The following is a 26,404-nucleotide window of genomic DNA, read 5'->3' as shown; positions in this document are numbered from 1 at the left end:
ATGTGCTGCTGCCTCTGCTGCAGGCTGCATTTAAGAGGAAGTAAGCCTAAGCAATCAGATCGGAGATGGTATCGGTAGCTAACTAACAGATTTAGATGGTGTTCCGTCAGCATCGCCGCTGCAGCAGCCTGTTTTGGGCCCAGTGCAGCCGCTTGTGTCGGGGCCGTCTCCACTGCAGGGGCTCGAGGGTGCAGAAACACTCGGGCCACGTTGTCTCTTCTTGTTCAGTTCCTCCCAATTGGCCCTGTTCACTTTGATCATGTCAACCATCGGCTGAAGTTTGGGATTCAACTTGACAAGAGTCTAGGGGGAGAGAGGAAGGGAAGGAAGATGAGAATGGCAAAATACACTGAAAGAAATATAATAGAAATATAATAACAGACAAAAGAAACACCATCAGTATGAAAAGCAAAGGCTGCATCTGCGAAGGCCATTTCCCAGTAGCCCGCAACATTGCCGTAAAGAACAGCACTAATTACATACGCACTAGGGCAGCTACCTGCATCCTAAACAATAATGGCCGCCCTGAAACATGTTGTCGCCGCGCAAACCGTGCCCGTGTGAAAGGAACCGTGCCACTACATTCAGGTTTTTTCTAGTGTCGATGTAGCAGGTAAAATGGTTACCATGTTAACCATTGCAGCTTAGCATTTTAACATGATGACATTAGCTAATTAGCTCTAAACACAAAGTACAGCTGAAGCTGATAGGAATGTGACTAGATTTGAGATCGATAACAGCCGTATTAGCACAACGCAGAGTGGCTTCCGTTAGCTAGCCAGTGGGACACCCACAGTGACACTCACATGCACTAACGTGCACGTGCTGCCAGACGGCCACATGAACAAAGCACAGAGAAGCTTGTATTACAGCTGGCACAAAGGGATCACCTGGGTCGATATTACTGCACCAGATCTTTAGCAAATACTTGTTTGCTGCTATTTTTATGCTGTGAAAATCATATTTAGCACCTTTAATATGTTGCCTGTGTTTTACATACAAAACACAGGCAAAATATAAGTCGTAATATTAGAAAATATGGTCAGTCGTAATATTAGAAAATATTGTCAAAATTTGAGAAAAGTATTAAACATCTTTATGATTTTGCAGCAAACAAAATATGACACTGGATTCTGGGAACACCTTCAGAATACGCATTTTTGTATAAAAAAAATAACGACGATGTATAATTTAAACTGGAGGCTTAGCTCCTTGACTATAATTTAATGGTAACTGGAAAAGAGGCACATTATTAATCAAATGTCAACAATACAGAGAACACGCTGCTACAATAACAGCAACATACAGTAGCTTGATAGTTTCAGACAATGAAGTGGCTGCTCTTTAGAGATTAGAAGCACATGTATGAATGAGATAATTCGCCTTTGCCATTCGTCTGTGTTGAACTGTAAGTGGCACTGTAGTCAAAGCTGTCATCCACCATTTGAATAAATGACCTGAGAGACGGGGGGATTGGTTCCCTCTGTTCTCCTCAAATTGTCTACTGTGTCTTTTGGATTTCCAGGGAAGTCCGTAATTAGTTATTGTTTCATTATCCCTGTACTATATGGAAATATAATGTGGGCATGGGCACCACATACCAAATCGTTATTCACACATGTAAATGAAGTACATTTTGAGGAAGTACATCCACACTGGGCATTGTGTGTGTATGAAAGGGAGATCAAATATATTTTTACTATTGGAGAAAGCACAACTAATCACAGCTGCCAGAACTTTCCATGGATTTATATTCAGAGGTTATATTCACTAAAACAATTAAAACACTTGTGTGGGTGGTCGATCAGAACAAAGCTCTATAATGTGGCCAAGTTCAGACATCAAGACTATTTATTAAAAACAGCCGTCTGCTCACTTTAGTTAATTAAAAATGTCCTGAAAGATGTTTTAAAAACTGTCTGACTAATTAATTCATAGTATTGTAATTGCTGGAATATGCGTGCTACTCATCATGAAGCTCTTTGCCTGTGATGCCGAGCAACATTAGAACACAATATGGATTTATATTTCTGGGATTTGAGATGAAGTCGATGTCTGTATGGAATCAGACTAATTTAGTGGTTTTGCACACTGATTTTATATGTGTGTTTATAGCATGGTAATGTAAAGTTAAAGCAATTAGCTGATGATTGAATAATCATTTAGGTTATTTTGACATTCACTTGTTCCAGCTTCTCAAATGGGAGGATTTGCTGCTATTTTTGTCTCCCAAAGCCCTAAAATCACCTTTTTTTATACATTTGTACATATATATATATATATATATATATATATATATATATATATATATATATAGATTCAAATGTATTGTCATTGCATGAGAACAACTTCTTAAATTCTATACATAAATGTAACGATTAATAGGAAAAATAATCTGCAGATTAACTATTAAAATACTACTACACTGTGATAGAATGTGGCCTACACAAAAACCGAGTGGATTGATCATCTTTATGGATTTGTTTGCGGGTTAAAAGATCTGTTTTTATATATTTTTTTAAGGAGAACAATTTCCCTCTTTCTTTAAAGCATATATCCACAGTGGAACATTGTTTGCACAGCATCGTTATTCCACTGAGGTAGACTCAGGAGAAGAAGAAGAGAGAGACTGGTCATATGGTGGTGTATAAAGATGGAAGGTTATATAATGGGGATTAATATTCTACAAAGTAGTGAGCCACCAACAGGAGAAGGAGATCAGCGAGATCAAGAAGGAGATCTCTTACGCCCACAAACAAAAACCCTGCCGCCTCTGAACTTCCTTCGTTCTCCCTCTCGCAGCTTTAATTGGCAGCAACATGATAGTGAGCTCCATATCTGCATTCTCCAAACATCAGCCTTCACATGAGGCGGCGTGCAGACAAACCCCCACACAGACAACACACACGGCTTTGATGCTTTTTTTATCTACACGACACAGACTGTAACAATGGTGAAACCAAAGCCCCGCACAGATAAGTCGACTCCAACTTTTGACACTGATCCTGGGATAATTAAATAGCTGTGAAGATGATCTGTTTGTTTTTTCGACTCGCTACGACTAAGAGTAATGTGCTTAATATGACAGTAAAATATCACCCAGTGCTGTAAGAATGAATTATCTATTTTATCCTCTACTTCCTTCACGACTGTGTGCTTTCATGAATGTGGCCTCATTTCTGAACAGGCCTGATCTCCTCAGTAAGTCAGCCTGCGTCTTTCTCCCACAGGAGGGTGGGAGGGGCAGCTGAGTCCGTCTTGACGTCATCCAGAAAGACACACACACACACATTTCTATACTGGCGAGGACACCGTTTATATTTCCAATAACTCCTTGAAAGATAACCCCCAGACTCAAAGTCTAAACCTAACATTTGCTCGGCCCGGATCCTACAATAAAGAAGCTTCTCTATCTGCGTGTTAGCCAAAAAGGCATTCCAGCATTACTGTGCAGTAAAGCCCAAAGTACACTGTCTCACTGAGGGGGATTTAACCCGCCTGACATTACAGCTCTCTTCACACACTCCACTACCTCTGAGCATGCTTTGCAGTCAGAAAGTGCACACTCATTCTGCTACTCTCAAAGGAACAGGATGCAACCTTGGGAGTTGTTTCTGAGTTTTCAATAAAAGATTTTTTAAAAAGCATTTTTTTTTTCAGTGATAAATCTGTCGCGGCAAAGAAAAAGTTGAATAGTTGATGGTGACAGCTTCATTGCTGGCGTCAGTGAGGGGGACAATAGCTGAGGAAGGACAGCGCCGACTGATGTCAGAGGCGTGCGTGTGTGTGTGTGTGTGTGTGTGTGTGTGTGTGTGTGTGTGTGTGTGTGTGAGTGTGTGTGTGTGTGTGTGTGTGTGTGTGTGTGTGTGTGTGTGTGTGAGACAAGCACGACACAGCGAAGGCTAGAGAGCTTCAAGTTTTTACCTCGTACAGCGGTGCACAAATTCCATCAATCCACTCCAGCTGAAGTCCTGGCAATTCATCCTTCCTGTTTCGATCAAAGATGGCCTGTAAGACGAAAGGTAACATGTATTCACTCCACCATTTGTGCTGGGGAAACAGAGGAGGCATTTGATTCTGCTCACCTACAAGCCAGGCTTACAGTCCTAAAGCGCTGCTGTTATTAACAAAAGTCTCCCTCAGCTCTCGAGTTTATTTCACGTACATGTTCTATTGTACCTCATTATTCTGCAGCCTGAACTTAAGAGGCTCCACTGAGGCTGTGCTTCAGAGATAGTTACTGGGCTACGACTTTAGAAGTTAATATTTAATTTCCAACACCCACACACACAGAGCGGTAAAGGTTTGACACAAGCGGCAGACCTGAGGCTATGGCATTAGTTCTTTCTGAGGGGAGGCAAATCGGGCATGGCGCAATTAGTCAACAGCTATTTATTGCACACAGAAAGCTGTTGGTTTTTCCCTTAAGAACGTGTAACACAGTTCAGCCTTCAAAGCTCCTCAATCAAACACACATGGCTTCTCTGTTGTTGTGGTGCTGCTGCTCTGAGGACAGAATATGTTTTGAATTAAGAGCTTCATCTTCATTCTTTTCTTGCTATTATTATTCTTATTGTGCTATTTTTACATTTATATGAGAAAAAACTAATAAAATGTATTGTTATTATTACTCTACTAGTCAACATGCCTCGTGTGTTTACAGCTGAATGAATGGAAAGGTCAGTGTTTTGCTTTGAATTCTTTTGGGACTCAGTTTGCTCCTGGCACAGCAGCGAGGCCGTGCAGCCGTCTTGTTTTGGAACAGGAAATATATCTTCGGTGTCATCAGCTCAGTGGAGGACACGAAGGGGAAACAAACTGCAAGAAGCTGCTTGTGTGGACTCACAGAGGGCGTGAGCTTCAACTCTGATCTCTCTCTGTCGCCCTGCTCGAAGAACTCGCTGGTCACCAACTCTGCTACCTGGAGTGAGTGAAAAGAGGAACGCAGGGATTAATTTCTCTCAATAGTTTTCTCAATTGGTCATTTGGTCTGTATAAAATGCGAGGAAATTAAGTGCACAATATCCTAAAGATGTCAAACCCCCCAAATACGTTAATTTTACAATCACAAAAGACAAAGAAAAGCAGCAAATCCCTACATTTGGATGCAGGAACTAGGGAATGTTTGGTAAGTTTCTTTTGACCAACTATCAATTAATCCATCAATTATTTCACCTCTAGATGAAGGGTTTAGAAATACATTCATTTCATATATCTGAGAGTTTTTCTCACCTTGCGTGATATTTCCCACGGTTTTGTGACGGCACCAAGATCACACGCTGTCATCATCATGGATCTGAGAGGAATCAGACATTTATTTCCCGTAGTATTCATGAGCTTTGAGAGCTACCATGTCTCTGTGAGCAGGGCATTACCTGCACATGTCTCGATGAGCCTTCAGATTCCAGTTGTACTCTCCTTTGCTGACTAGCTCAAAGAAGGTGTTTCTGTTTCTAAAAGGAAACAAGACATTTGTATATGTAAGTGTAAGTGCCATAGAATCCACGAGGGGGCAGTGTTACCTAAAATAAACCTGTAGTAGACATTGTACATGAGATTTAACAGTAGCAGAACATACTCAAAGTAAAGTGTGAGGTCTGTGGCCAGAATGGACTGTTTCAACAGCTGCATGAGGTCACCATACTCTTTGGACGAGAGGTTGGAGAAGATATTGTGACCCTGTGGAGACACATACAGAGATACCATGATAAAGACATTTTCACAAGCATAATCAAATTAAGAACTAATTTTCCCTAACAATTTACTTAACAGAAGGCCCATAATACTTTATTTTAGAGACTTTTTGAAATATTTAAAAACAGCATGACTAGTACATTAGATAGCAGACAATACTAGCTGACAGATATCACTGGATGTGGATATTTTATATACAGTATACTGCACAACATTTTACTCTCTGCCAGTGTCCTATTTCTGAGTGTGAAATGTATTAGTAGTTATGGTAGTTTGTTAACAATCACAATGAATGCAATGTGTTTCTTTCAATAGTTACTGTACTATTGATAATATAGGAGGAAGTGAATGAGGGAGTGAGTCTTAATGAAAAACGCTTTTGCGGTAAGAAAAAGAAAAAAAAACTGAATGGGGAGGAGGGAAGCGAGCAGATCTTAATAAGTGAGCAACATCTCTCACTTGAGGCTCTCTGTCATTAAAACAGGCCCCTCCCAGTCATGCATTATACATTCATCCACCAATTATTATTTATTATTAGAAAATAGAAGATGTAGCGGTGAGAACAGTAAAGGAGCAGAAGGAGGGGACCTGGAGAAATTAGCAGAGATCTTCCAAACCACTTTTTTTCCCCTTTTAAATGTTGGGAATCCAAGTGTAAAGCGCCTGTGATTCCCTTCATGAGCTTGTGTTCCCATCAAATATTGAGCTGCGGAGGAGCAGTGACACAAAGCACATCTCTCATTTTGTCATAATTGGAGCGGATGAAGGAAGGAGGGGAATAAAATAGAAAGTGAGAATGACAAGAGGAAATTGAGATATAAAAAGGGAGTGAATGACGTTTAAAAGTTTTTAAATGAAGGGTTCGTGCGGCCTTGAGTATTGAATCGTGATTTTTCGACTTGAATTAGCCACAGCAGTAGTTTAACCCCAGAAACCATTACGATATTCCAAGCAAACATTGGTCAGCTTACTGTGTTGTCAGCACCACGATAATGAAGCCGCTGGAACAAACCCTACTAAGCCTCATCTCAGCTGCTCCCTCAAAACGTCTTTAATTACAACTTCATGCAAAGGAAGTCACCTGGTAAAGCGTCTCTCTCAACCAATTACGTCCAAATCTATCGCCTCTGTAATTACATTGATTTGAGGGCAGCATGAGCTATTCGTTTACTGGCTCACACACAGCGGACATTGAACCAACACTCCTTCAGGCGCAGTCGGCACAACCTCCTGTTAAATCTATTTGAAGTATTTACATGGTTAGAAAGTAGAGAGAGACCTATAAGAGGTAAGACACAGGGGTGTACTGTACCCTTTATACCTAGTCAGGAGTATCGTTACGGTTCAACGTAATTACATCACTTCATAGGATTATTATTCACTTCAAGATTTTGGGACATATGCTTATTTACTTTCTTGCTGACAGTTAGATTAGAAGATCAACACCACTTTCATATCTGTCAAATGTGTTAAATGTGAATCTACCACCAGCAGCATACTGTAAGACTGGGAACAGGAGGAAAGAGCCGTTTCCAGTACTCCGTTCTGGTTGGCTGACACAAATACAATATGCAATGGTCGGCATCAGCAGAACCTCAATGGTAACTGCATTGGAGCAGATATTGGAACATAGTGCACCTCACTCTGCAGGATCATAACGGCATGGTTGAAGTGGTGGTGCTCCAGTGTAGCAGAGGTCCCATAAAGCAGAGCAAGGGCTGAGCCCGTCCTGAGACACACACACACACACACACACACACACACACACACACGCAAAAGTATAAACACACACACACACACAGGGATCAAGGCGAGAGAGAGAGAACGTAATCAGCATTCAACACACACTGAGAAACAAAGTCTGCTATTGAGTCTGTTGTAATTCCCTCCCCAATTCTCTCTGCACTCTGGTGCCAACTTGTGACACCATAATAAAAGAAGCTGGAAAGCCATAGCCTATACCGCGATAACTGTTCAACATTAAATATGATATCATCCTTAAATGTTAAGAATACTCATAACAGAGTCTCGCGTAATGAAGGTAGCAGGGTTTTACATTGTAGGATATGGGATTAGTTTAGTTAGTTTTCAGTTTGTCTGTGATTTCACAGTCAATAATAATCAAACAAAATGGATTAACAACATTGTTTAAGTTCAGCATAAATTATCTCTATCTAAGATTTCTAACTTAGCTCATGATTCTTATTCTGATTGGTTATGATGGTTTCATATTCAGTTTACTATAATAACCATTGTGAAGGCCGAAAACACTAAGCAATTCCTCGCTAAGCAGACCCTTATCTGGGCTGGACTACTGCGGACTACTGCAGACTGCTGCAGGTGGTTAAACACACCATAACCAATGTGTGTGTGTGTGTGTGTGTGTGTGTGTGTGTGTGTGTGTGTGTGGTTGTGTGTGTGGTTGTGTGTGTGTGTGTGTGTGTGTGTGTGTCAGAGAGCGAGATATAAAACAGGAATACTTACTTTGCCTGAAAAGCGTTGTTGGTGCCCCTGTGGTCCAAGTCATGGCAGACACAACCCACAATAAGTGCTAAGGTCTCCACCTCTGTCAGAGTCTCCTGAAAGCCCGCTGTCTGATTGGCACAGAGAAGAGGAGGCCAATAAGAAAACAAACACACACACACACACACATGCTCACACAAACAGGAGCTGCATCTCTCATTCTCTTACTCTATTAAACTGTGAGGAACACATTGAATACAATCTTCTTTTGTTGTTGTTTTTAAGTTCCAACAGCAGGAGCATCCCTAGAAACGTTCTCCGTAGAGAGCCAGTGGGACAGCAGTAACACAGTCACACAGGGAGCTTTTCATAGTACCGTTTAATTAAAATGACCAACAACGTCAAAGTACTTTATCATAAGTATACAAGTCCTTCATTCATAATACTATATAAATTAAAGTATTATCAGCTAGCTGTACTTGAAGGTCTTGTTCTGCAAAATAATGAGTGATCTGAGAGGTTGCATGGTCATTTAATGGGGCAGTAAAGAATAATGTATTTGATATAAACGGTCTATTCCTTAATGCAAGTGTCTCTGACTGAAACTGATCTCACGATCTGCAGCTATAGCAGCATGATATTTACCGTTAGCATTGCAAACATGCACTGGCAGACGTTGAAGGCATGTCTCCAGTTGTGATAGAGAACCATCCTGTAGTTTTTTCTGACAGTCAGCAGCCATCTGCACAGTGTCTGGAGGGGAAGACATAGCGGGATGAGCACATGGGTCAGCAGTTGTCATGACACGTTAGGATTCAGCTACCAAAGGAACCGTGTTCTAGGCAAAATCAGTCAAGTATTCAAAGGAAATAGATAAAGACAATCAGTAGTCTCACCTCATAATCAATCTTGAATTTCTGCACCATTCCTAACTCCATAAACATTCTCAAAGCGGCTGCTATCATGGCGTCAACGTCCAGGGAGAAGTCATCAAAGGAGAGCTTACCGATGCCCAGCTCGCAAACCAGGGGAATATTGGCAGCCTGTTTCATCATGGAAAGAGGAAACATTAAGGAAGAAAGAGAACAAGAGAGTATCAGTTCAGAGAGGAGAAGAGAATATAGGGGTCAGAGGATGCTATGCCACTCTCAGATGATACATGGAAATATGTAGACATGTTAATTATGACTCCGAGGACTCATTTAGAGAGGGTTAAGTTTAATGAGGGAGCTTTACCAGATGATTTTACTGTTGTTTACTTTCAGAGCTCATTGACGAACGTAGTTATGCTGTAGTAATCATCAACAACGTTTTTTCATTATTATTCAAAGAAAAACGTAACACATATGTGAATCCTATTAACCATATTCATTCTGAAGCATCCATGGCTGCCACCTTCAGTGGGGTCATGTGAGCAGATATGTCTTATCTGCCTTTGTAATATGACCATTTCATGCTTTCTAACCTGCATCTCATTCCAAGGAGTAGCCCTTTTACAGATCTGTGTGAGAGTTTCAGTACAGCCATTTCTCTTTTATCTTCCCCTCTCCTCTCCACCAGAGCACCATGTTTTACCCACACACATGTTTGCCTGTCTGATCAGCAGGTATTCTCCTCTCTCTTAATTCACAGCCCCAGGTTACGAAACGTCAGCCATGGTTTGTTTGCAGCTGCCATTTTCACTCCGGCGAAATCCCAGTCAAGTGTACTCGGTGAGGCTCCATATGTAGAGCAGTTATGAAAGAAAGTGGGGGGAAAGGCAGGAAGCAGAGCGCGTTGTGGATGAGGGGGCTGAAAGATCACACAGGCTCACTGGGAAGCGGGGTTCCTACTTTGCGGTGATGGCCACAGGGGAAAATCTTACACATGAAAGTGCAGGAAAATAGGTCATTCTATATTTCAGAAGTGTCATGCTAATTAAAGTGTAGATATTTTCATTTTGTACTCTTTTGTGAATAATTAATTGAGAATGATTGCCTATCGATTGGATTAATCCATTACCACAATTAGTTTATTTTCATTGGGGAATTCTCAGCCCGTACTTTTACTTGTGTGTTACTGCAGGAGGAACAGGAATATTTAGTCTAGAAGACGGTCAGCTAATAATTCCTCTCTGTTGCCATTTATTTTTCTTTCTTATTTAGGTTAATGGGAGAAACATATTTAATCAGAGACATACATCCTAATTAAAAGGGCCCATGAGTAAAATAAAGCAACATTTCCAAGACTTAAACTTCTCGTTAGAATCAGTTACATTTTAGCCAAGTCTATTTTACTGGTAATGCATCATACCTTTGTTAGGGTTTAGCAGAATCATAAAGGACTTTTATTATTTTCTTTTTTTTTATTAGTCGTAATTTAACTCAATAAAAATCAGATACGTGAAGGAAACCATCTACAGAACTAGGGAAACAATTAAATAATATTATATTAATTACCTGCACCACCAGAGCAAACCTGATGATCACAAATTGTAATCCACACCGATAGTGTGTATACACTGCAATATATAGAGAAAGGAAAGCATTCATATGAGTCCTTTTGGAAGGCAATGATAGACGATTTATTTTGTCATGGCGGTAGGAGGACTTCCCTCATCCTCTATTTTGTGCAAAACGTACGTTAGAACATTTTTACTCTGAGCTGCAGTTAGTATTTGTGTCATTTAATTAAAAGAAAAATACAGTTAATAACAGAAACATGTACTCCTATGAGCTTGGTTTTACAGGTTTTGTTTAAAGGAAAGGGCTGGTGTTTTTTTCTACATTTTTCTCAACAAATCCCATGAAAAGTTCCAAAACAACAAAATCAATCTAGTCTCACTATTTTATTCCCTGCCTTTGCTGGAACATTGCGATGTTCATTGGCACATAACTACCACAAGCTAAATATTGTGAAACACAATGGCATGATGTGAGTCACTTGTGCGTGCACAATATCAAAAAAGGGGGACCCACTTCTAAAACATTTCTCCATAGCTCTATTGCCATATTTGTGCTTGAATACTACTGAGTTTCTTATCACTTGTTTTTAACAGTACCTGTCTCTTTGTGAATTAGAAACCATTTCCTACAGTTGAAGCCAAGCCCTTTGTTTCTTTTATTAATAGACAAGAAGCATAAAACTGAACAATGTAATGATGATTACAGTGAATATCTGTTACCTTAAATGTGTCAACTTCAGTCTTGGAGCAAGTGGCGTGGTAAGATAGAACCTGCAAAATAATGACACAGTGTCACTGTCAACACTTTTTCAAATTATTAAAATGACAACCTACGGTTGAAAATACTACGCACTGTGATGTTATGGCATTTCACTGGATCTTCCAGATGAGGAAGTTAACACTTGCCACTAGAACAGTTTACAAGAGCAGCGATGTCAGCCCCGATATCATGGCCATGTTCCCTTCATTTCCTGAGAGAAATACCTCGCACAGACCTCGAGTTGCTTATTTGATCATAAATGCTCATGTTTATTCAGTGCTGCCAGAAGCAATGCATCTACATATTAGTTCATCCTGTGCCTCTCCTTTAAATAATCTATCTCTATATCTGATTCTATCTTGAAACACAGTGGTGCTAACTACTATAATGCACCTGAAAGCTCCCTATTGGAACGTAAGGTCACAATGTAAAGGCGCAGTAGTGCTGAATGCCGACAAAATGCAGGGCAGATGAGGGATTGCTTTTCACTGCCTCTTATTAATTCTCAATAAAAAACCTTTATGAGAAGGTTATCTACAAAGAAAGATCAGCACTTTTTTCATGTGTACATTCTTGTGGAAATATGAGTCTAAAAAAGAAGCTAAGCACAAAGATCCAGGAGAGAGCATAAGTAAGAGGAGGTTTTATATTAGCCATGCAGCAGCCGTTGTCTCCAATAACTTCAGCATATGCTCTGTGTTTCAGCACAGAGCATATGCTGACTGGAAAGGAGAATAAAGATATCATTATAGATAATGGAATACAAAAACAGATAGGACTCTCAGGGAAACATTATCTGAGGGAGTGCATGAGCATACAGGCATGACAAAAGGAAGCTGAAGTACAAGAGCAGTGCAGAATCAACTTATAAGTCAACACTTTGAAGCCGCGTTACAGTTTGCACAGTGATGTGAATGAATGGGATGTTGTGTTCTTACATCCAAAGCTACAGACTGCTTGGCCCAGGACTTCTTCACCTGGTCGTACATGATGGTGTTGTTGATGCCGAGTCCACAAAAGATCACAAACGCCTGAGAAAAGCACAAAAAGCAGACATACTCAACTCCAACCATTTATAATACACCCACTGTATGTTGATAGGATAGAGAAGCAAATGTAATACTTCAAAGAGACGCTGGTCTGCATCGCCGAATGGTTGCCCATCAAGCCTGTTCAGCACTTGGGCGACACCTGTTACACAAACCATACAATAAGAAATTTCCAGTTATCTTTTCTGCTTGATATAGGCGAGGCTCCAGTGCTTATAACTGCCTCCAATTAAACGAAGATCAAACCCACACACTCCATGTCAACGATTAACTTTCATTATCAGCAGAGACACAGCATCCTATCACAAACATATTCACCTAATGTCATCTTTGAAAAGACATCTAGTTATCCACAATTGGATTGAAGCCTTTTATTTGACAGCAGTGTTCCCTGTTTAGATGACTTCCCTCATCATCTAATTAAAAGTAGAAGAAGGCTTTGTTGCTAAAGCATACATATTTAATTGATAGAACATTCCATACATTACCATTTTTAAACCATCCTACCACAGAGACATTTTTATTTCAATGTATAGCTGGAGCTCCATAGAGGTGAAACGGGATTAGTACTGTACAAGAACAATTTTCATTACATTGTCATTCAATTTAAAATGCAGGGCTGGTGTTTTCTCAGACCTATTATTGCTCCCTCTGTAATGAGCGTGTGATGAGTTACAGCATAGATGGTCCCAGATATAAGTTAACTAAAGGACTGTGTATTGCCCTGTGGCCACTACACCCTCTTTAACAACATTCTGATTTTTTTTTATGATCACAAAAAACATAAATAATTTGCAGCTTTCTTATTGGTTTTTACATAAATCCTCCATGTATTGTATGACAGTACAATCTACAGTTTGTTCCCTCGGGGTAGTGGATGGAAGGTGCACATGAATCCTGAAAAACAACAATGGTGATGTCCCGGAATGGAAAAGCCCTAATTATTCCAATCCAGTTTGTTTAAAATTCTCACCAAGTGTGACAGATATCGAATCGTGATGTGTAAAAATCACAGTCAAGCCCACTCTAGTCAGATTCCTCTCACTGACCATCCATTCATCATCTATACCTGTATACCCCAAAAAACACCCTGGAAAAGCTTACTATTCTATATCATAGGGCTGTCATTAACCAGCTGTAACTAAAGGATCATATTCAGATTTTTTTATTATTAAATGTAACAGTCTAAAAATGGCTGGACAGTTAAGAAAGGTAAAAAATGTCAGCAGGAAAAGAGCCTTAAATCTATCATCTTCGCCAGACAGACAACCATTCACACCTACAGGCAATTTAGAGTCATTCATTTACCTAAACTGCATGTCTTTGGACTGTGGGAGGAAGCCGGAGAATCCAGAGAGGGCTCACGCTGCCACGGAGAGGACATGCAAACTCCACAGAGAATCAAAAATCTGGGCCCCTCTTGCGACAGTGCTAGCCACCACACTACCTTTTGGTAAACATGAAACATGTTTTATGAAATCAAATCTCTAGTCTGATAGGTCAGCAGGCGAGAAATCTGAATCCTGACGCCACAAACCACCAGATTAGTAATGTCCGTGGTAATCTGCCCTACTTTGAGTGACCAGTGCAGGCTTAACATGAGCTTGAACATCATCCATCACAACCAAACTGTGGTATAATGGTGGTGCTTTAGTTGCATCTATTTATTTGGAAGCTACCTATAGTTGTGATGGCTCTGGCTCTCCCTCCACATCTCTAATACTGAAATTCAATAAAAAAATGAAAAAAACTAAATGGCAATTCAGGCTAGCAAAACCGACATGTTTTATAATTTTAAATATGAATCATCCAAAACACCTTTTATTTCCATCTACCTTTAATAAAGTACCTTTAATGACATTTTGCTAAAGGAAGTGCTAATATGATTTTAATCACTTGATATTTGACATGAAACATTATACACAACAGCATTTCCTGTGGTTACATTTTGAAGGAGCTGGCTGTAACCTTGGCAGATGACACAAGGACATATATTTTATACAAGAATGCATCCTTGGCTTGAGAATTTCATCTCCTGCTGCTTTGTTTGTATAATGTTTTTTTTTTCTCACTCAAGATCCTCAGGTGCCACCCACACATGCTGCATTTTTTTCTCTCCTCATTCTCTTTCTGTTCTTCTTCCTCTTCCCTCTCCCCTCCCCAACAAATGTCACTTACGCCTACGCAAAAAAGAAAAAAAAACTGAGCGCACATGGACATCACACACACACACACACACACACACAGACACACACACATACGCAGGTCTTAACCAACCATCTGCAGCGGATATGCTGATCACTTTGCACTCAAACATAACTAATGACTTCCTGCGTCAGATCTCAGTGGACCGAGAGAAGCGCTACCATTGCTCCTCCCTGCAATATCCAGCACCAAAACCAGACGCGAGATCAATGATTTATCAGAGTGTCAGTGTGGTGTTGGCCTGGGGCGGATCCACAAACACAAAGCACACAGCCAGAAGAAGGGAACTCCACCTCCAAGTGTGGAGTGGTGGCGCAGCGTGGATCTAATCAAACACATGCAGCCTCAGCTGAACACATGCTCAAGCTCCCCTCTCTCCTATTTTCTATATGCAGCAAAAATGGAACAAATACATTTACAAAATGAGTGCATGTGAGTGCTCCATAGATACACTATATGGCCAGAATAATGGAGACACCTCTGTCTTTTTGGCTGTTAGTTGAGCTAACCCCATTAGTTCCTATTAGGGTAAATCGTAAAGCTACATCATACAACATCAATGTGTGATTGAAAAGATAAAATATATACAGTATACATATGTTTTAGAATTGATACATCCAATAAAATGATTCAAGTACATAGAACAAATACGCTTAATAGAAAGGGTTTTGTTAACCTACCAATGATTTGGTGGTTGCTGTTCCATATGGGAACACAAAGCACAGAGCGGATGTGGAAGTCTGAGAACTGGTCTGCCTGAAAACAGTGGGAATAGTGTAAAATGAGGATTACCATCCATCTGCATAAAACATTTCCTACAGCACAGTTTCAAAAACATATTTAATACTTGTTTACTTACTCTTTGATCTGCTAATTATATAATTACATTTGACAATTTGACTCATTGTAAACTGTATTTATTCAGAATAAACTGCTCCTACTGCTTCTAGAGCATTAAGCACCGATGCATTTGAAACATATTCAAAACATATGTTTATATTCTTCAAAGTAAGGTTTTACTATGGGAAGTATAGCAGTATAAGCCCTTGTATTGGAAGATTTAAGACGATACCCAGCTCTTAAGTATTACATTATATTTCCATCACTGGATAGAGTATTCATACATGCCTCACCTCTAATGGAGGGACAAGGCTACAAGGAAGTATAAGAACCCTTAAAGCCCTTAAAAAGAGAGAAGCAGCAAGTTTTCTATTTATTTCATTGAAAACCTGCCCTGTACACATCTTCCATTTTTCTGTCACTGTTGCTTAAGGTTGACCATGTCAAACTTTTGCTGCTTGCAGCTGGATGCAGAGCAGACTGCTGTGGTAGCCGCTGTGGGACTCTGATTAGCTCTACGCAGCTGCGGTTGCTGCGTCTTGGTGTTAAAGGGCTTTGAGCCGGTGGAGATCAATTAACAGCTGCAAAATTGAAAAATGGGCAGTTTATAAATTCTGACCATGTGTTGCCAATCAAACTAATTACTAAGTTAAAGGCAACTGAACTAAATGTTGAGTTTTGAGGACTTTCCCAAGAGGCATTATCACTTCTGCTGAATGGCAGCTATTTTAATCTTCACACCTGGAGGAGTCGTTAAGGTTGTGTGCAAGTCGTTAAGGTCGTTAAGGTCGCGCGTGACTCGTTAAACTCGTTAAGGTCGTTAAGGTCGTTAAGGTCGAGTGTGAGACGTTGTGGTCACACGACAATCTGGTGAAATGCCAAAGTCCTTTCAAAGTCCAATTAACGAACGTGAATTGTTATGAAACCTTGATTGGAACGTTTAGACAGCAGCGCAGACCGATAAACAGCTCACAGCTCCACGGTGAACAAAGAATCCAAAATGGATGTAGAAGCAACACACCCATGTTACTTTTACATTAGCTGATTACATCCAATTGCAGTCTCTCACAAAACGATATAATATAATACAATTCCCATTTACCCAAGCGTATGCTCAGTAGTTCCCAAACACATGCATCTTTGCGAAAACTTTATTATTTAAAACACTACGCACAATTTAAGTAGTGTTAAAATGCTGAAGATGCTTCTTGGATGAGCGGTGAAACATCTTAAAAATGAAGTCTAGTTTTGATAGAAGTACTATGACCTCAGTGGTAAGTGACACAGGCATATTTCATACAGGTTTGTCTGTAATGCTGGTTGATATAGTTTCCCTTGGATGTCAAATTTGATAGTTACAGTATGTTGTTGTGTGTTTACCTCAGCATCAAAGCGAGGATCCTGATAGGCATCGCTAATGTTCACGGGGAGTCCTGTGGATGCAACCAGCTCTGCGATACTGTTGTTGATGAGCCAGTCAGAGTAAGACGATTTCTCCATGCTGTCTTTGAAACTAGGGTCAGAAAATAAGACGGCAGGATTACAAAAGGAGCAGAACAGCTTGCCTTTTATTGTTTCTTCGGAGAGGTTTGATTCTCAAACACAATCCTTTCGCTGATAACTTATCATATCATCATTGTTATCATATGAATAAGAAATACATGCATTGAACTGCCAGCTTGCAAAGGGCCTTTCTTGTTTCTCCTTGTGGACCCTGTTTTACATTGACTTGCATTTAATGAACTTCTCATACAGTAGATATCAGTAAGCTTCTCCCGCAGCTTATGAAGTAATGAAAAGTTAATTGTGTGATTGTCTTCCTCATTGCCAAACGCCCCCACACTGCCACAGAAACACCTGCATCTCTGCATAGACCGCCCTTCACTCTTACTGCAGTGGGCGGTCACTGACTTTTTACCTTCCTAAACGTAACATGGTAAATGTTCAGTGTGGCTCATTTCGTCTTTCCAGACTACAATAAAGACGCAGGGACACTTCTATCTAATCTTTTGAATCCCTTTGATTTAGTGACACAGCTGTGTGTGCGGCATTGAATAACCCTTATGGGTGTGATGGCAAGATGCCTTACAGTATCTACTTGTTCATTCTTTCTCTCCATTGTCTCTGTCTCTCCCCTGTCTCACATCTGTCATTTATCTGCCACAGATACACTAGCAACATTGTACACTCGCTCAAAATGATCCTCCTCATGGGGGCGGCTGGGGATTGTAAGGCACATTAGAAATCCTACAGTACGCTCGCCTTCTGACACAAAATGTATTCACTTAATTGCACACATAAATCTTGCACAGCAGCCCTTGTTCTTCAAACGCCAACGTTTAGGAAAACTGGTAGCATCAAAGAGATGCTGTATTTTTTGTCCTTTCAGCTTGGTTCAAAATGCTTAGTTGTGTTGCTTAAAATCACCAACTGGCTATTTATTTAATGTGTGACTAAACTGGCGGCTTTGATATATATTTAATTACAACTACTTTCTAACATTTGGCATTTCTGGTGTAGATCTTTTTTTTAAATGAATGTTGCCGTTATTAATACTGCCTTGACGTGAACATATCAGTTATGAAAGTGCAGGACTTGGGGAATAATTTGTCTTCCTTTCAATGTTGGTTTTCATCCATAAACATCCCACACAATATTAAGCCTCTCGTTCTCCATTCAGCCATCCCAAACAGTGGAGAGAAGCAGCAAAACCCAATTAAATAAGGCTCCTACAGTATGCCTTGTATTCAGCATCAGCATATTACTCCCACAGCTCTACAAATATTCAATTTTTATACTTCCCTTTTTGTCCTTGATGGAAGCTTTACAGATTCAAACAAGGCTCTGTGCAGAAGTTACAGATGCCATGGTGCCAAATGCAAACAAAGGTGGAGAAATTACTATTTAATTAAAAGAGGTTACTGGGATGAGTAAATGTGAAAAAAGGAGGACAAAGCTATGGTTTTCATTAGGCCGACTGTTATTGAGGATCAAAGGAGAACACTGAACACCATACATACCTGCTTTCAATGTCTGCACTACACTTAGGCGACAGCAGCTCAAACGACTTGGTGAACTTCACCACCTGGACGTTTTGAGAGGGGCAGAAATCACCTAAGCTTTCGGAAGTATTGCATGGAGGTACACAAAGAGAACAGACATGCACATGCACAAATGTACAGACATATCCACACAGCAGAGGAAAAACAATCGTACCGGTGACCCAATGTCCTCCAGCAACTGAACAGAGCAGCGCTCGCACCTAAGCAATGTCTGGGCACGGTGCATGATCTTCCTGACAATCTTCTCCAGGTCAGTCTGCTCTTCAAACAGGTCATTGACGACCTCCAAGAGGGCCTAAACACCAGCGACAGAAAAGACACCACTCCCATCATTCCAAGCAATCTGAACCACATGCTGAAACCCACTTTAAAAGAGCATGAGTATTATTGTTGTTGTTGTTGTTGTTGTTGTGCTTGCTGTTGTTATCCTTAAACCATAAACCAACAGGATCAAGATACATTAGGCCCTTTAACTAAGGTAGTGACAATCCAATTTCATACACAAGCATTCACTGGGCTGTGTTCTCATTATATTCTCGTTCGTCGCAGATCAATGTGTGACATGAATTATTGCATCTGTTAACATTACTTCAGCCCATCCCCCACTATAGATCCAGAGAAAATGTCCATGCAGGACTGCATGCCGCTCTGTGATCCCCACTGCAGTGGCAGCAAGTGGGCTGCTGATCGATAGTCAGCCTCAATGTCAGCATCAGGGGTGCGGAGGTAATGCTGATCCCAGGGATGGGGGTTTATTCTCCTTACCCGACTCCTGTCATACTCCTTCCTTGAGGCCGCGAAGAGTTGGGCATTGGTGATGGCAATACCACAGAAAGGCAGGTACATCTGCAGCACCTGTGGACATATTGAACAAACTTGTATTTGTCTGTATTGTGCACATGGGTACCGCAATATACAGTCCTGCAGAACAAGAACAAGAACAAGAACAAGGCTGCTGGCTGGTCAACAATCGAGGATCTAAAAAATCTGACCTGCAAATATTTTATGAGGAGGGAAAAGCATTCAACACATTTTTGAGAGCTCAAGGATACACACAATGTTCTTTACAGAGAACATAAACACGAAAAGAAAAGTCTGCAGGACATCTATATTGTTAAGATTTTAAGATGTATTTTGTATAAGAAAGCAAACAATAAGAAAAGTAATATTTTCATGCAAGAAAAACATAGCTTTCAAATTGGAACAAATAATAAATGGCCTTTCAATGGCATCATTACTTGCTGGGACAAATAAATCAATTCAACTGACATTGTACTACTTGACTGAATAGTCAGCCGTGCTGTGCCTTGGGCTGATAACATAAATTCCTTATTTCGTTCATATTTTTCTTCACATAAATAATGTAATCACTAGGTGTGGCCTAATTACTTTATGTAATATAAATTGAAATCGAGTCAACGTCTTACTAGTTTGGAATTGCACATTTATTTTTTCCTCACCACTGTTGATTAATTATTGACACCAATATGCAGGATGCAGAGAAGTGTCTAGAACCGCACGCTGTTAAGACAGCTGTGATGTGAATACACCGGTTGAATAACCACAATTAGCCTTATCTGAGAGACACTCAACATGGAATCAATAGAATTTAGGTTGGGTGCTTCCTTACTCTGCCTATTTGTTTAGTTATCAATCTTTTGCATCTGGCTGCTGTGTAAACAATTCAATGAGTACAACAAACCCACTAATATTGACCAGCCTTCAGTTCGACCGGGGGGTAGGGACACCACAACAATACATGAATGGGAAGTTACTCAGCTGTGGCCACTGATACAGAGATATCTCTTTCACCTTTTAGAAAAGATAATGCATCGCTTACCCGTCAGCCACAAATGAACATGTAAAGAACACAATCCTCTAGCAGTGTTGATAATTGGGAGGCGTGAGCCTTTACTCAAAGAAAAGGTACTCCTCAAGTTCACAACCTTGAGTTTTGGGACCCCATGCGAAGAGACGTCTCATGCAAGAAATGAATATGCTCAAATTGGCTATGTATCGGTTTGATATGCTATAGTGAAATATATAAAACATATGTTTAATATGTATATTCATATTTCAGTGTAATACTTTTGGAGCTTCTTCAGTGCTCTTAGAATTGATCGCGTGACAACTTAACAGGACTAATTGCCGGGGTCATGATAATTGTAGACCTAAAAATGGTGTCGCAGGCTGGAAAAGGTTGAGGAACCCGGCTCTAATTGCTATAATTTCTCTAACAGCTCTCCTGGATTGACTATATATGTTTAATTACTGTCTATATTTCAATGGTAGTATGGCCATCTGAATTTAAAGAGCACTTTTACTATAGCAAGAGTGAATGGTTTATAGTAATAAGAGACTTAAGAATGAGGCAACATATACATACAATAGTGGAGTTTTTACATATAAATCAGGCTACAAATCTTTAATTGCCAGATCTTATAAAGCTTGAAATATGCAAGCTGTCATTATTCTGTTGAATTTGTGTGTTTGACTGCTTTTATAGTTTTGTGCTGTGTGTTGGATTTTGGAGGACATCCTCGCTGATTGTTAAAACTGATGCAGAGTTATAGTTATGTGTTTGAAGTAGTTCATGTTGAATTAAATCAATCAATATGAAACAAAACAAAAAGATCATGCTCTGGCATGTCACACTGATAATGTGATAATAATCTGTCGTGATAATGAGTACGTTCACTTCATACAGTCATTATAATGAAGCGCCTCATGCGATTGTTTTCAGACATTTTAAAACAGATGATGCTGAGCAATACGCTCACACGTAATGCTTTTCCAGCTGGCCTATGGAATTCTCTAATAATGATCTTCCAGAAAGGCGGCGGCCATCAATAGTCCCAGCAGGAGCAAATGCATTAGCGAGCAGAACTTTGGGTATCTGGCTATGGATCTACAGGCAAACCTAAGAAAAGCACGGCTCTCTCTAATTACATTCTGTCAGGCAGGCCATTACACAAGGTTGCATTACGAACGAGACGTTTCTGCCTAGAGACCCGTGGACTGACCGGTAAAGAGTGGTTTAATAACGAAACTAACTGGCCGAGGCCTCAGGGACAGTCAGTTCCTTTAACGTCAAGGACTTCCGCTTCCACAACTGGAAGATGAGGCAAGCCAAGGGAAATTACATAGCCAACAGCTTTCTTTCTTTCCACTTCCCACTCTCCATAACAACTAATTGTTGCTGTGTTCACTTTTAATGTGTGGTAAGATTAAGCCATTGTCGTTTTGACAAGAATTGTTCAACGCTCTCCATTCTCTCTTATCTCATATGGGACTCCCTCGCCTGTACCATAGTTTTGCAAATATACTTAGCAATGATTGCTTCTTTTGAAGGTGATATCAAATATGTATGCATCATTTTTGACGACATAAATAGTGAAAGGAATACTTTGTAATAAAGGACAGTTCATAATTCAGTTTTCTCCCTTTAAGCCACCATAAGATTTACAAAGTAAAATGTCATACAAATTGAACAGTTATAATATACTGAATTGACTGGCTGTAATTTATGACCTGGATACAACACAGCTAATAAACACTGTACCACACCAGAATTGCTGCTCAATAACTATTATCCATGAATAATTAAATTGTTCTACACATTGCTGGTACATGGAACAACGCCATGAGCAAAGCAAGGTCACAACAACAAAGTAGTGGAAGTTGCATCAGTGCAGTAACATCAAGACAAATCAAGTCTTTGTCAACAGTTATTGCTTTTCAGACAAATATTCTTGTCATCATAAAAGATGCGACAAAAAATTGATATTTATGAATTAACCTTTCCACAGTGTCTCTTTTGAAGTTGTTTTGTACTTTGTAAACAAGTTCACAAAACAACTAAAAATAAATATGTAGTTTTAGGTCCTCTTATTGTTTCGACTTTCTCTGATTTGAAAAATGGAAAATGACGTATGATGCATAATGGTATAAGTAAAACTATTTAAAACAGTATAACGGACAAGGAGCTGGCTAAGTGCAGTCACTTAGCTAACATATAGTTAAATTCAAGTCCTTAATCCATCATGCCCTGAACCTAAACCTCTTTGAGAGGCAGGGCAGCCAAGTCTGCCTTTTTTGGGGTTCCCACAGTACATTATGTTATCCACATATATTATTTAACCATATCTTGCAAAAGCATCATTTTGCAAATGTTGTTTTCATTGTTTGTTTGTCTTGATTTAAGTGGATTTTAGTGACATGTTGCTGTTATATAAAGAACTATTTAAGGAACCAGTTTGATATAATGCACAGTACAAGTTTGATTTGATCGGAAATCCTGCAGGAACGTATTAAAGAAATTGGCTCCGAGCAGAAATTGTGTTCTCTGTTCTTTAGCTGTAGATTTTCATTGGGAAATTGTGTGAACGTGGTTATTACAGTATTGCTTTGAGCCAATTTGACAGAGGGTTTTGGCAGCCAGAGGGAGCACAGCAGTGAGTTAAGAATGCTATTACACAATCGACTTGTACAGATGCTAAACCTTATTGGCAAATGGAAGCTACATGGGGGAACTCGCATTCATGAAATAATTCATGGGAAAATTCATGAAAATGTCTACCTGAATAAAAAAACTCCATGGAAAATGTTTTAAGAGACACGCAAAGAGAAAGAAAAGCTAAATCAGGATAATAACGCAATATGTAGAGATAGCAGGATGAGGTCAGCTTGTGCACTTAAATTAAGTCAATAGCTATATTCCTCTACAGAAGATAATGAGACAACGCAATTATGCATGGCTTCCCAAAGGACTCCCTTACTGCAGGGTATCAACACAACATAATTAAGGCAGTGTGCGATTTAAAGTCAACCATAATGCGTTTAATAAACCTATAAGGTTTCAGAGTATAGAGAACAACATGTGTCCTAACAAAGGTACAATACAGTTTATAATGGCCTCTGCTATTGCAGTATTGTCTCATGCTTTGAAAAGTGTGATACATTTTCTGAGGTCTTCCATAAAAGCAGAGCTGCAGCTGTGCTGTGCAGGGAGCTTGCTGTGTTCTCTGACGCTGGCATTGCATTTCATTACTAATTTAGCTGTAGCCATCCTGAGCATTACTGTGACGCTAATGCAATGTGAAACGAACTCAAAACATCGGAAAGGAAAAAAGAGAGTTCCTAATCTGCATCTATTAAGAACAATGGATGTAATTTTGACAGTAGCGCTCCAATAGAGAAAAACACATTATGAATAAAAAAAAACATTAGTCTTTTGCAGAGAAATCTAACCCTGAAACAAAAGCACAGCTAGCTATGTGATGTCATGTTTCATCTCTTCTCCTCTGCAGGGGCTCACAGATGCAATGAGAGAACAAGTCAGTGTGTCGGCGTGTCGCCGCCTCTCTGTTACTTCTATTCATGTGCGCCGATGGACTAAACACGTGATCCTCGTGCCTCTCTGATGATGGTAATAAGTCAAATAAACATTCATTCAGAAACAGAAGGTCGATCTTGATTAGTGTGAGATGTAACACCCCCACCTACTGCTTTGACGTATTATAGCCTATTTGTGTATTATATTCATGCTTTGCCTTTGTGTTTGTTGCACCTGCCCACTTGACTGATCTGTTTGCTGACTGAGCCGATCCACACAGGGGGATACTAATAGCAGTCACACCTGAAAGACCTGGTCTGATGTGTTGGCCAATGAGAAGCTCCAGTGGAACAGTTGAAATACCCTTAACTCCGTCACAAGTCCTATTTTTCCAGGGTAACTCTTTTTGCAATCACATACAGTTGGGAAATCTAAATGGTGACACTAAATTAAAGACTGACACTCCCACTGAGCACACAAAGTAAACCGCTATAACAGCTTATATAAAATTGTTATTCTTGGTGACACTAAGACAGGGCCCTGGCCCTTTGGAAGATACTGCTTCATGAAAATGTGGTCATGTCATGTGAAGCTATGACTGAGTCATACTGAGCTGGAGGAATTTAAATATATACATATTAGTTCAGCTTGGACACAGAAAGAAACAGATCATTTGACCATGACAGCCTGTTCATCAGACAACACCGGTTCTGTTGGGTTTTTCTGGGAATATGGAAGTCTATCTTTTACATGTGCAGAAAGAAAACCTTTGATATGGACTGAGATGATAACAAGTGGTTGTAAGTCAAGACGGCATTTGAATCAAACGAAGAAAAGCCAACACAATTATCTTGATCTATTCTGCGCATGCCGAACAAGCAGTGGGACACATGATTGTGTTATGAGAGGACATTACCTTGCCCCCAGCATTTAAACTCATAACTATAATAGTGAAATTACCTTTTCATCATCTTCAGTGAAGAGTTCTCCACTTGATGTCTTGTTGATGGCCTGAGCAACACCAATGATCTCCCCATCACTGTTGTGAATGGGCATGCACAAGAGTGACTTGGTTTCGTACCCTGTCAGCTTGTCAATTTCATCTCTGAACCGACGATCCTGCAATCCACAGGGACAGCGCACATTTAAAACACAACGTATGAACTTACTGCAAAAATAATCCAGTTTCCCTTTTTACTTTGAGGTGATGGTGCACTGAAATGCACAACTCATCCGGAGTCATGTCTTCCAAACCACAAAGTCTATAATAAATATAATATGACAGACAAGTGTCTGACTTGAAGAGGTCAGCTGTCTATGGACATAACTCTTCATTTATATTACTCATTTCTATTGTACACATTTGTGTACAAGAACAAGTGTTCTTAGACTTTTCTTCTACACTAACAAAGAGGCCCTGGCCTCTGTGATGTCCTCGCAGCTTTAATATCATTTAGTATCATCTTGCTTTCTTCAAATGAATAATAATTTGCGAACACAACAGGGAGAAAATGATACCTCTCCTTTAATTGAGTTATTTTCATTGCTCAGGGATGTTTTTTGTGAAGCTATTTGACACACGCTCTTTGGTGTTGGGTTTCCATCCTCTGTTACACATTTTCATTGATGATCAATTAACTGTGTCACATAAAATGACTGAGAGTAAAGGATCTGTCTTCCTGTCGGAGTCTCTCTCCATCTTTCTGTGGCTCATGCCGACGCACGCGCGCATGCATGCAGAAAGAGGAGCAGGCACCTGATAAGCGTCAGACATGTTCACTGTCTCTCCGTGTTCAGCCACATATCCGATGATTCCTTTCCCCCACGGCACTTGAACTTCATCTGAATGAATTGAGGGTAACACAGTGGTACCTGCGTGCACATCAAAGAATTTGGACACTAGTGTCTTCTTGTTGCCCGTTCCCTCCACTAAAAACAATGAGCACCGGTCTGCATCGACCATAATACAAACAAACACAAGGATTTTGTAGCTGAGACTCGTTAGATCCAAGTCGTTAGATATGTCTTTTACAAGCTCCAGGAAAAACTCTCTCTCGTTGTGTTCTTTGAGGTAATACTTGAAATCCACGGCTGTGGACGGGTACTGGGGGATGTTGACTCTGGACTCCAGCAGTGCGCTCAGTATGTGCGCAGTGGTCGGGGGCAGAGAGCTGGCTTTCCTCAGCAGAGCTCTCCTCCTCATGCTCGTCAGGGGCTCCTGGGCCCTGGAATTGACATGTTCGTCGTACGTCCTGTTGACATTCATGGCCTTCGATCTGGCGAAAGTTTTGCGCAGCTCCTTCTGCGAGACTCTCCTCTGCAGGCCATCGCGCTGGCTGGCCCAGCTGTCCATACACGCGTTGCCCTTCTCCTCTCTCGACTGGGCGGCAGCTGCAGCCGCCGGACTTTTGCTCGCCATGTGATTCTTGAGCCATTTCTCCACCGTGCTATATTTCCCCTTTCTGTTCAGGTAGTCCTCGAATAACTCGGGATGCGAGTCCAGAAAACTTTCCACGTCAGAGAACACCATAGTTGGCACTGCCATGCCTGTTC

General features: G+C 40.3%; 1 protein-coding gene across 1 annotated transcript; it reads right to left on the bottom strand.

The window, feature by feature from the left end:
- Nucleotides 1-26,396, bottom strand: pde11a (phosphodiesterase 11a). Its single transcript, XM_034562410.1, has 20 exons — nt 25,608-26,396; nt 24,812-24,970; nt 19,282-19,371; nt 18,671-18,811; nt 18,475-18,539; nt 16,835-16,967; nt 15,295-15,370; nt 12,484-12,551; nt 12,299-12,391; nt 11,321-11,371; nt 9,054-9,200; nt 8,803-8,910; nt 8,179-8,288; nt 7,333-7,423; nt 5,579-5,679; nt 5,376-5,453; nt 5,233-5,296; nt 4,847-4,921; nt 3,925-4,008; nt 1-303 (listed from the first exon to the last, which is right to left on the bottom strand). Exons 1-20 carry the CDS (start codon nt 26,394-26,396, stop codon nt 79-81), a joined length of 2,748 nt encoding a protein of 915 aa, XP_034418301.1. The 3' UTR covers nt 1-78.
- Nucleotides 26,397-26,404: the final 8 nt, after the last annotated feature.

This window comes from Cyclopterus lumpus, chromosome 21 (assembly GCF_009769545.1).
Source record: "Cyclopterus lumpus isolate fCycLum1 chromosome 21, fCycLum1.pri, whole genome shotgun sequence".
NCBI lineage: Eukaryota > Metazoa > Chordata > Actinopteri > Perciformes > Cyclopteridae > Cyclopterus > Cyclopterus lumpus.
The sequence above is the reverse complement of the archived record's forward strand: the minus strand, read 5'-3'. Positions and strand labels throughout refer to the sequence as shown.